This window comes from Falco cherrug, chromosome 8, assembly GCF_023634085.1.
Source record: "Falco cherrug isolate bFalChe1 chromosome 8, bFalChe1.pri, whole genome shotgun sequence".
Classification (NCBI taxonomy): Eukaryota; Metazoa; Chordata; class Aves; order Falconiformes; family Falconidae; genus Falco; species Falco cherrug.
In genome coordinates this window covers 2084296-2096926 of record NC_073704.1, presented here as the reverse complement: position 1 = coordinate 2096926, position 12631 = coordinate 2084296, and the positions used below count along the sequence as shown (strand labels likewise).

Sequence of the window (12631 nt, the reverse complement as noted above, 5' to 3'; positions counted from 1 at the left end):
TGATCTTGGAAGGCACTGAATGCCTTCAATTCTTAGCCCTCTTCACAGATGACACCTAGTAGGTCCAAGGTTTCAGTTTTAATCTGTCAAAAATTATCCTCAAGTGCAACTGCACTCACATGAACCACATTTACAGCCATCAAATAAAGCTTAAATCCTCAAGAAAGGAAGCACTTCATGGAACATGACAGTTCATACCATATCAAATAACAAAAACTTCTAATGGCAACTGAATAGCAACAATCAGAGAATTTTTGTCAGGGAAAACCAGAAAGAGAATTTCTAAACACCCTTTCTGTAAGAAAACTAGGAAGCGGTGACCTGTATCCATCAAACCTTCTTCAATGTACAGTTAAAAGAGGGCTTGATGTTAGCAGGGACATGCAAGAAGAGATCAAGCTGAAAATGAATTCTTAAATATTCCCCTTAAGAATAAATATCCTCTGTCCATTTCCTTTTATGATCTTACTATGTATCTGCGTAACTATTCAAGTTTTTTTTAATATATTCTACAAATTTTCAAAATAAGCTCCTTTACATTCAATTAACACTCTACAGTACTTATCTCGCTTCTTCAAGGCAAAGTCACAAATCTTTGTTTTATCTTTTCCTCTTCTGCTTACTACAGTATACAGGAAATTTTATGGAAGTTGTAGGTTCATTTTTTGCATTACCGCACATTGAGATATAAAAGATTAATTTATTCCCAAGTCAGGCAGGAATTACAAGGGCAATGAATATACTAATTTTTATAAACTTTCAAGGACTACTGACATATTAGTGATGGGATGAGCAAGCAGGGGCTCAAAATACAACCAAAAGCTGAACAGTTTGACGTTAACTCTGAATGACAGCTGGACAAAGGAAACAGATCTCATGAAGCGAGAGTTTGACCAGACCTTGAAACAAAGATCTGAAGCACAGGATTTGCTTGCCTGGGAACTGGCTGCCCACCAGAGTTACAGCGATGGAGTCCCGGATGCTGCTGGGCAGAGAAAGAAACACTCCCAATGCAGACGTCTTGCTTTTTCCCATGGAGTAAATGCCAGCTACGCGCAGCCAGTTTACCTGCATTCTTGTAGCATCTTCACCTCACATCAGTACTTGCCTTATGCCAAACTGGCAAACTGTACAAGGGTTGGGTACTGCTCAGGCTTACCTGAAAATTTTTCTGTCCCAGAGGAGCTCTGAGATGGTCAGCTCTGGCCATTCTCTGCATTATTTTTTTTTTTGTTCCTCAATTAGCATAAGTTGCAAGATAGACCTTGATGAGATTTGCTAGGAAAGGCCTATCAAGATCAATATAGGCACCTTCCGTAACCTCCTTGATTATAAATTAAGAACCTGTGTATCCAATATCACGATATATTAAAAGGTTATATTGAATTTACCCACCAATGAAGTGTTAAGTTTCAGAGTCGTAGTATGCTTTTCTCATTTTTTCAAGTGCCACTGGTTTTAACTACACCAGTGATGTCCTTAACATACTATATTTAACACTCCGCTTCTAACACTTCTCCATTAATTCAGATTATTATAGTCACCGATAAATCTGTGCAGGTGAAGAAGCCAAGAACTTCATAAAAAATTTACAGGAGGAATTCTAACACTGTGCATAATGTAAAACTAATCCATAATCTATTACTTACATAGAACAAATGAATAGATGAATTAATGCAACTAATCCAGTTGTCAGTGATTTGGAGTAACTTTTTTTCCCAAATTATTCTGAAAACACTGTATGGAATGTTGACTGGATGACAGAAAACAGCTCAGCAAATGTCTATAAAAAACAAAATGAAAGCCAACCTCCCTCAAACAAATAAAACACCCAAGCTAACACAAGGCAGTTTTATGGTAAAAGGAAGTATAGCGAATTTAGAAGTGTACGTTGTTTTCCATTATCCAGAGTTTGTATTTGCCATCTTCTCATCTGCTGGAACAGCCACTGACATCAAAAAGGCAGGGTGAGGAAAACACAGCTTCCTATCCGAAGGATTATAAATGTTGTCGTGCCAAAACCTCTTGCAGTGGAAAGATACTGACAACACATCTGAAAGTGCCCTCCCTGCAGCTACGTTTGTCTATTTTTCAGGTCAGGGGTATCTCAAAAACTTAAGAAACACAATTAACTGAAAAGTTTGGATGTTCTGGCAACACTTTCTCTGTCACAGCTTGAACTTCTTCCAGACATAAATACCATCCTACAAGCTTTCAGGTTTTGTTTTTATTTCTTTATCAGGCAGGCAATTCTTTTCTTCTTAAAACAAGTATCATAATTGTATTTTAATGTAGTGAGTATATATAAGGTACCTGCTACATGCCATGAAAACACACAGAGAAAGCACCTTCTGTTCATGTCTTCTAATTTTTGCAGTAAAGAGAAAGTATTATGCTGTCCATTTACTGATTTTTGAGTAAAATTCACTAGCTCACAACTGAGGAGGAGAAAGTACCAAATTCTGTGATGGTGAAAAAGTAACTTTACATGTGGGTCAGGATCTAGGAAGAAAGGGAAGAGTAAGACTGAAATGCAGTACCTGGAGGAAAAGCTTCCGAAGACCCCTGGTTTATTACAGATCTATTTTTTTTTTTAAACCACTGTAAGCCTCACCACGTATGATTTTGCGATACAATTCCCATATTAGACTGCCTTCACTTTTCATTATCCCGCTCCAGAGGCAGCCTTTCCCTAAATATTACTAAATCACCAGCAAATGAAGTATTTCAAGACAGCTTTTTCCACACGGTTTTGCTTGTCACAAATATCAACATCAGACAGACACACACAGACTAGCGCCAGCCCCAGATGCAGGCCAAGATGAATTCACATTCTTTCCTGTAATCCTACTTAATTGTCGACTATGAATTTTGCTTCGTGATACATACTATTTAAGCATACATCTCCAGTGGGAGTTTCACCGATACCTCAACATGCACAGGTATGGCTCTTACAGAGCTTCAGAAACATAGCTGGTCCTTTTGTTTATTTCTTTAAGAGAACAAAATCACCACAGTGCTTAGATGTTCAGATGATATCATTAAAAAAAAAAAAATAAACAAAACCCAACAGCCCACAAATCAATCCCCAAGGGCTCATGACAAGCAGCACGCCAGCCTCCTGGAAGCCTAAACCAAAGACTCTCCGTGGAGCCAGCTGGGCAAAGACCAAGTGTTCTGCACAGAAAGTCAAGCCCATGGTTTGCAGATTTTAACAGCAGCTAAAATGAGGAGGAACCACAAATTCATACTGTTAAGCCCAGTAACTAGTCAACAGATATTAACAGTACTGCTCAGATTTTACAAGTACAGAAAAGTACTCATATTGCTAAAAAAGGAAGGAAAAAAAAATCAAGCAAATAATCAGGCTTTTCTGGAAAATAATAAAATCATTACTTTGTATGTTATCCATAAAGAAAACCAGAGAAATCTTCTGGAAATAAAGTACCTTAACATTTTATAATCTCTCTGTCTAATGTAAGTCACTATTTTAAGTGTATTAAAGGCAGTTTACATGAAAGCTTTTTTATTTTTAATCGTGTCTGACCTGAAATAGAGAGGCTCCAAACCCCATTACCCTAGGCGGCTTAGCATAAACCTACATCCTAGCTGTTCTGCCCTTTGTAACTTTGCATCTTTTTGTTTGTGTGGTTTGATTTTGGTTTTGTAATATTTTTGTGGATCCATGTTGTCGGTGTAACAAAAAGCCAAGCAGCCTATGAAAAGCAGCTGATGGAAATAAATATAATGACCTTTGATAGCCAGCATTTTAAATGTGCTAAGAATCTCTAGAATAAGGGCATGCGTCTCATAAATAGGACTCTGTAAATTAGAACAAAAATAGGCCAACCTGGGCAATTTGGCCATGGGAGCTGATCTATTTAAACCAAAAGTAGGGTTTGCTTCTCCCTCCTGACTTTTTATTCTTTATTTTGTACTTTCTGATTTCTTTAAATATAAGACTTCATGGCAACGCATAAAACTCATCACGTTTCATGTTCCCTCAGCATCCCATGAGCAGTGGAGAGTCTACCTGCTCATCTTCTTACACGGTTCTAACTGCCCAAGAAAGTCTTGGTACTCTGCTGCTACAATAACACAACAGCAAGAAAACCGGGATGTCTCACAGTCCCTTCAAACTGAATATCCATTTCTTTTCTTTGATTCCAGCTGGCTTCAGTATGTTGTGCAGTCTTACTCACTGTAGGACTTCCAGAGCATGACCACTCTTGCCATAGGAAGATTCAGATTCCTCTTTAACTAGTGGAAAAAAAAAATCTGTAAAACTCTAATAGCTTAAATATTGCTTGGAAAAAACCATGTACAGAGCAAAAGCTATGTCAGTACTGCACAGGAAAACATGGGTCTAACAGGATGCACGTGTTTGTTAAATTCCATAGTCTTCTACCACTTAAAAAGATTAAGAAGGTTTTTAGTCTGAATCCTAGTTTAGCTCTTAAAAAAAAAAAAGTTAAAAAAATTGAGATAATTCCTCCCTTCCTTCCTTCTCCATTAGGATAGAAAGACTGAAAATTTACCTTTACTCCCCAAAGTACAGGTACAATACTCACTAAAAAGCCCCATCTCCAAATTGCATCACACCTTGTCACTTTCAAGTGACAATCCTCAAAACTGGTCCTGAAGAAAAAAAATGAGAAGCCCATTCCAGGCAGAGCTTAAAAACCGAATTCAAAATGATAAACTTGTATTTCAGATTTGCCAATTTCACGTTTCATGCAACACTGCCCAATTTACCTAAAGAAGAGCTAAGACTCAGAAATAACATTTTTCCCTTGCATGTAGTCTCACTGGGACACCTTTCTGTGCTTTTATAGATGCGTTATCTACATTCTCCACACATCTTGGCCCTGGAACTAGAAAGCTGCTTCAAGAAAACTTGATGGACAAGACTGTTCAAGAAGTGCTACTGACACTTTTTGAAGTTCAGATAGCACAAACCCAGAAATAGTCAGGAAAAAGGATGTTTGCCTTCACAGAATATGCTGCATCCCTCACATATACTTTTATTCTGGTAATCCTTAGGAATACATTGGAAAAGATGACATCCCTCTGTACAAAACAGTCCCACCACAAGAAAACAGATCGCGTTTCAGCTGTACACAGTGATGAGACAAAGGAAGACATGAGTATGGTACTAAAGCCAGCAAACTCATCCGTGTATCAAAAACATTCTTTAAAATACAAAATTCTAGAAAAACTGAGCACAAATTTAGCGATGTAGAATTTTTCAGTTAGGTTCAACTTTGTGCATTTAAAAACAAAAGACAAAACGTTACTGCAGAGGAGTATCTCAAGGGCATTACAGTCAATTAGTGTCTAATAAAATATGCAGCCTTTTCTACAAAGTATTCGTTCATTTATGACTTCCCCCCCTTTTTATTTTTATTTTTTAAAACAGAGGTCTAGTCTGGGAAAAAATTCACATGCACTTAAAATATAAGAATCAGTCCTTCAGAGTAAGATAACGCTGTGTTTCTCCCCTCAGGCTTTCCCATTTTAAAAAAGATTAACACCTATTTTCATAACCATTTAGCAGGGCAAACATTTCACTGAAGTTGTACTGCAGTAGAGCAAGCTCCATCCACCACTCCCTAGCGTAAAGCAAACATCTGCAAACCACCTAATAGTAAAGGCAGTGATTCTGATTACTAACAGTCGTGACCAACTGACGCCCAGGTGAACGTGTAGAGCAGTTTGTAGTAAATCTCTTAAAAATAAAGAGATATAATAAGTGTGGTGGGATTCCTAGTAAGCCACTGCAGTTTTAGCCTTGCAGTAAAACCACACTTGGAACAGCACAAAACTAGTTTCTAATGACAGAAAACTAGGGAAAGCATGCTAAATAAATAAATGAATGAATGAAGAGACAAGATTGCTTCCAGTGTGTCATTTTCAACTCCTTTCATAATGGATATATTCTGTGAAATTAATTGGAAGTGAAAAGGTACCTGGATTGCTTCAGACCTTTGCCAGATCTCTCTGTACTACACCTGAGCTCAGAATGATGCTCATGTTTACAATTTCATCTCTTCATTTACAGAATTAATAACTACTTTTGCCCCCTCAAAACACTGATCCAGTTTTCATGACAGATAATTGTACAACAAACATTAAAAAAAAACCAAAAAACACACACAACAACAACACAGGACTGTGCTTTTTTAAGTAAGAGAAAAATATTTGCCTTTTTCTGTTCCTAGCTCCTTGAAAAATGATGCTTTACTAGAAGACGTGGGGGAACACTGGAGGTATAGCAGCAGGCTGGCACAGCCCCAGTACCATCTTGTGTTAGTGAGCACACACAATTTCTGCCACCTTCCGGAGGCAGTGTCAGAGGTGGGCAACTCTGTCAAGTGAAATGGTTTTCGTTTTAAAGAGCGAGCAGGATGGATAACCTCAAGCAACTACATTGAATATTAATAAGGTGTTTCAGAATGGGACTTTTATTTTTAAATATACTCACCCACAAATATCCCTCTCCAGAAAAAAATAAGAAGTGAACGTCCTCAGCTTTCAAAGTAGTAAGTGGCAACTGGACGTACTTCACAGCAATTATTACCAAGGACTGAAAATCCTGGATTATACCCTGTGCAGTTTAACTTACCTTAGCTATGTCTGTAAGAGTTATGCAAAAAAAGTTTTTAGATCATACTCTTAGAATTTTTTTAATCTTTATTCTTAAAACATGCTAGATACTTGAAAGAGCGTATCAAAAGGCCTAAATTAAGATAGACAAGCACGCCTATCAGGCTGAATATATCCTTACCTCTCTGTTGTAAAAAAATGTGCAATTCACTGAGCATGCAGATCATTGAGAATGATGAAACCACAAGCCTTTAAGCCAAGACTCTGCTCAGATCTATTTTAAATCAGTAACAAAACTCTCACCAGCACTCACAGATTTTAAGTGGCAGTGGAAAGAAAAGCTCAATGTGAATGAGTTCCTGGACCTTTCATCATTTAACAAGAAAACAAGAAACCAAACGTACTCAAACTCAAACACTCTGTTATTACACAGTAGCGTGATGGGGGTGGGGGTGGGTGGGGGGGTGTTTAGGCCCAAGGAGGCATAAATTTGGCTGTTCCTTATAGGAAGAATACAGTACTCCAAATTTTCCAGTCTGTAAGGCAGCCACCAGAGGAAAGGTGAAAACAAGAAATTGTATGCACGCTTGTTTAAGAAGAATGCATTTCATCTTCTAGCAGGTTACTGTGGAATCAGATCTACATTAATCAGAATCATGTTTTTACATAGTTCACTGCACTAAGAAAAGCAAAGAGAAACCCAAGATAATTTTCTGCAGTCTTACCTCAACTTTATCTTCAAATTAATTATGCAGTGTGCCACAACACGCATCAAGAAATTAAATACGAAGTGGCAAAATAGCAAGAAACACACAGAAGTATTACAACATGGTTCTGACTTACCTATGTGATAAAGTCCTATCCAGTCAGTTGGGTCTACTTCTTCCTTAATATCCCAGAAAATTATGAGGTTCTGAGATTGCCCCAAGGTGTATTCGTACATACTGGCTGTCAAACTTGACCTGCTATCCGAGGTCACTAAATCAGTGTCACTGTTGGCACGCTGCAAGTTCATGTTCTCAGCCATGGTGCCCTGAGATGCCAAACTATGCAGATTCTCTGGGCTCAGAGTATACCGCAGCTGGGGGTTGCGACGTCGCACAAAAAGCAGGTGTTCTCGGGCTGAACTGGCCATCTCTTCTCCACCTTTGTCAATTTACGTGAAAAAGTTGTTGTTCAGAGATCTATCACGAAGAAGAAAAAAAAAAGTGTTAAAGTGAGACAGCAGGTTACTCAGTCAAATGGACTGGCACTAGCGCAACAACGTTCCTCCAGAAGCCTAAAAGGGACAGAGTCTAGTATTTTACTTTGTTGCCCTACTACTGCAGCCTCCTCAGTGTTTGTACACATACATAAAAAAAAGTACTAATCACTTGCCACAAAATTCAGTTTAACGACACACCACGAAACAAAATTTCTAAGCGAGAAAGCGACAAAAAGCAAAATATCCAAGACCACCTATCAAGCAAGAACAGTGACAGTAACAAAGCTAATTTAAGTCTGGCCGTAGCCTAAAGAGCAAAGAGATAATGAATTCGTCTTCCACCAAAGAAATCAGAGCAGCACATGATCTACTTTCACTTACATATGTTAGTCTGCAACAATACTCTCCATGCACTGTTGTGTTCAGAATTGGTAAAGTGTTGAAGATATTAATAAGGTTGGACATATTTCAGTAGAAATACGGTATCACAGATTTATGCTACTGTAAAATAATTTTGTAAGAATTTTATTTTTTAAGGTACATAGCATAGCTTCTGAGATCCTCTATACCATACAAAAATACATCGGACCATTGACTGGGGTACTTCAGACTACGGATCTATATTCAGTTAGCCCATGTCAGTTTATCTGTGCAGTCAGATTTTGTTGTTCTTTTCCATACATCAGAAAACAGAGGCCTTATAAATTCAACAGCCTTCCTCTAGCCCTGAGGAGACACTAGGTGACCTTCACTGAAATGGTCACGTCAACATCATCACGCCATACCTTCAGAAACAGAACTTGCATCTCATTATGCACAGCACTAAAAGTGTCACCATTTGAAAATAAGCCCTCACATTACTCACAACTTGAGATAAATCATCAGAAAGGAAAGACAAGAATAGCAAAATATTGAAACAGAGGGAACAGCTTATAGGAAGATAGAATCGGCAATGGGGAACACTCTTGCCATAGGAGGAGTGTGAAAACTTCCTTATCTAAGCCACGTGACTTTGACCAAAGCTGTCTGCCTTTTTCAAAAGCTGTAGTTTATATCAAGTCATTGTTTCTTAATTTTACAGAGGAAATAAAACAGTCCTCATCTGGCAGAACCATCTGCCTTCAAGAAGAAACAGAATTTCATGGTAATGTGTTTTTCAGTCAAAATTGTGGAAGTGGTCTTCAGTAAGATACTCACCTGGAATAAAACCCCTGTATTTCCTGCAAAGTAACCCAAACCAAAGCTGTTGTTCTGCCCAGGAGTAACTCCAGAGCTCATTGCGAAGAAATTGTGTCCTTTCACTCTTCATACAATTTGAAAATCATATTTCAACGTTTCTGACCAGACTGCAGCTTAACCAGTGACAACAGCAATTATCCCAGTATAGTACCTGTGAGGTATGTATACTGCAGGAAAGATTACCTTATTTTTATACATACAAATAACCACACATAAGAAAAATGTGTGCATGTACACATATATAAAAACAAATAAAGGCACCTGTATATTATTCTCAGGCTTTCTTCTTGCTGTCAAAGACTGCAGCTATCATACACAGATATATTTATTCTCTTAAGATAACACAAGCACTGTCAGGCAGTGCTGAGCATCACCTGCTAAAGTGTTCCTTGTTTCCAGCAAGGAAGCCTGTAACACAGAATTAGGCAGAACCCATAAGAAGTGAATGGACTGGTTGTGGGTATGGCCACTTCCATAGTACTGTAATTAGACCTACGGTACACTACCGCTATCAATCAAGTGTCTGATGACCAGTTTATTAAACAGAAATCTCAGCCTTTAAAGGTCAAAAGACACAGCCTCAAAAGGTCAAAAGACACTTAATTGTTAAAAAGAAAATCAAGGAGAGTTCTTGGAGGTCCCAAGATTGTGTTTAAGAAATACTTGTTGGTTTGTGTTTTTTTTTAAAAAGGGCATTTTCCTATTTTGAGGGTTTTCTTTTCCTGTTAATTCCTCTTCACCCACATGATGAACCTTCAAAAACTGCTTCTTACTTTCACTTCTATTTCCTATCGTTTATCTTCAATTTTCTTTTTAATAACATTTCAGTCTATGCACCCTTCCAGTATATCACAAATTCTTCTGCTGTTTTTCAGCTTTTCATAAATTGGAAAGGTTTTGAAATATTAATAACTAATAAAGGGCAAAAATAAAATTCAACTCAGTTGTATGCAATTCATCACACACTGTACATGGCTCAGCATCAAATATTGCAGAAAAGGAAAGAAACAAAAATTCAGTTCAGTAGTTCTGCATATATAGAAGTGACATGGAGATTACCATAATTACATCAAGAAGTATGCAACACAGTCTTTCCTGACATGAACAATGTTTTGGCTAAATACAAAATGCATTTTATTTTTGATGCTAGACGTCAGCAGCATTCACTAACTCCTGCGCACCCTGTCTCTGACACCAGTGTCAGTGATGAAAAGGAAACTTCAGGATAAAAGGCCTTCTTAAATTAGAGCCAGGGAAGTTAGCTACCTTGTTTCTTTATGCTGGGTATTGTTTGCTAGATCTGAAAATCCTAGATGACTTTGAGACCAGAAGGGTAAGTAAGAAATAGCTACCAACTTCCCCACATGGCCGCGAAACACACAGGGATCAGCTCCCCACCCTTTTTATTTTGTCCCTCTTCTTTTTTATTTGTGATCTAGGCAACAGCACATGCTAACAGTTAGGTCTTAAATGTCACAGTGAGAGTCCCTCTGCACCAGGAGATGTGGTGAGATTCATTAATTAATGCTGTCAGTCACGTAGTTTTCTTCTGTCCCACAACTAGAGATGTATGCAATTTTGAACTACTGTATACAGTGGGTTTATGGCTGTAAAATCACTGCAAACTAAGGGTCATGCAGGAGGATTACAAGTTAAAGACAAAATTTTAATAGGATGGATGAAAAAATTTCCCTCAGTTGCAGAGCAGTACAGTGCACCTGGGGCAGCACGGGCATTTGTTGGAACATATTGAAAATTTGTATGTGGCAGATGGACAAACTCATCCATGTTTAAGGACACATGAGAACTAACTTGTCCTAGCTAGGACCATCCCACTGTTTGAGAGATGAGAACAGCCTGAGAAAAACACTAGCTCCTTTGCCACAGTCCATTCTCTTAACTCCTAATTGTTACCACTCTGGTGAATCACGGCCATCGTTGCAGTTTGGAAAGTAAAGTAAACCACAAATCTAAATGCTGGGTAACTTCTCTGATCCTACTCATGAATTCAAGTGTCTTGAGGTCATGATGTCAACTACGATCCCAACAAATCATATAAAGCAATCTAAATCAATTTGCAACAAACATGTTAAACTCGCAAGTAAATTAAGTCCTATTATGGAAAAAATGCCTCCAAAAACCTGGGACTCGTAAGTTTTTAGAATATTTTCTAAATTCTGAGAAATAGGTTGCGAAGGCCCTAATGTCAGACAGCACCCTGCTACATAGCATCTCACAGTAAGCTGTGAGGGTAATTAAGGAGATCTTTAAAGAGAGAAATAGGATACTCTTGTTGTAAGAGGGGAAAAGGTGACTGCCATAAAACCCAAACCGTAAAGAGCGATGGAAGACAAAAAAGAGCGACTACTTTACTTATATGCAGTCTGAAGATGGGATGAAAGCTTCACACAGTGTCTTCCTGCCTACAAAAAGAATTGCTTATCTGACACTTGGTTAACAATTCCTGATGTCTGTCACGAATAACATAACTAGCAGTACACTAACACATACATCCTACCAGAGACTGAAAATAAGAATTATCCTCCCACCTTCAATTCCTGCTAAATAGCACTGAAACAGCATTTGCATCCAGACTATGCTGTAAAGACAAAGCCTGCAATTAGCTGCATGCACCTGCCCTGCCACGGTTTGGCTGATCAGGCTTAATGTGATCACAGCAGCAATTTCACCAAGTATCCAACCAAGCTGGCGAGGCATATTGTTTCATGAAGGCTATCTGAAATATGGAAACTGAATCAAAAGCACAGGGAAAACATAGGCATTTGAGAAATTAGCAGATACTAGCTTTAGCAAAGTGCTTCAGTTGAAAAGTGAAACCTGTACCAGAGTTGCTTTTCTGTATCACAGCATTTTCTTCGGTACTTGACAAGAAGCTTTGAGAGAAATAGGACTGATTTCCTTGCAATCTCTAAGCGGCACAAGTTCAGGATTATTTCTGTCTAAATATACTCCTCAATTACTCATCATAGAGGGACCAGAATTCAGAAAAAGTTCCACTTGATATACAAAACACAGACAGGAAAAATCCGCTTGCCCAACCTTCTTCACTAAAGGAGATTGAAAAATGTCAAACCATTTCTGACATGCAGCCAAACATTCAATAGTCTGAAAAACACACTAACGTACTGGATGTACATACACGTGTGAAAAATATATGAAAGTCTGGGAGTTCCAGCACAGGAATAATCAAAACAATCCCACCCCACCATGCAAAACAAACCAGAGTTCACACACTGCCCTGTTTATGTTACTCATAACAGTGACTCATTTCTTGTTTACGTAGTGATCTTTTACACGGCTTACAGGTCTTGTTAACAGCCTCTTCCCATAACATTTGCTGCAAACCAACTCCACAGGGCTGGCCCTGAGAGCACGACAGGTCAGCCACCAGGCAGGATTAGTGCCCTAAGTGGGTGGCTGAGCCTGCTGCTGGGGAAGCAACAATTAACACATTTCACTGGGGAACTGGCTCCACGTCTCCGCACTGCAACATCACGTCACCCGCAAGAGAAGCGAGGCGAGGAGGTGGGCAGCCTGGCAGCCTCCGGCCAAGGCTCGGCA

At 38.7% G+C, this 12631-nt stretch overlaps 1 protein-coding gene across 1 annotated transcript in view; it reads right to left on the bottom strand.

Moving 5' to 3' along the window:
• HECW2 (HECT, C2 and WW domain containing E3 ubiquitin protein ligase 2) overlaps positions 1-12631 on the bottom strand; it is a 176318-nt gene that overhangs the window by 114102 nt on the left and 49585 nt on the right. Inside the window, exon 2 of the mRNA XM_055719209.1 lies at positions 7450-7790. Within this exon, the coding sequence (XP_055575184.1) occupies positions 7450-7741 (292 nt within the window). The 5' untranslated portion in view covers positions 7742-7790. The remainder of the gene's footprint in view (positions 1-7449; positions 7791-12631) is intronic.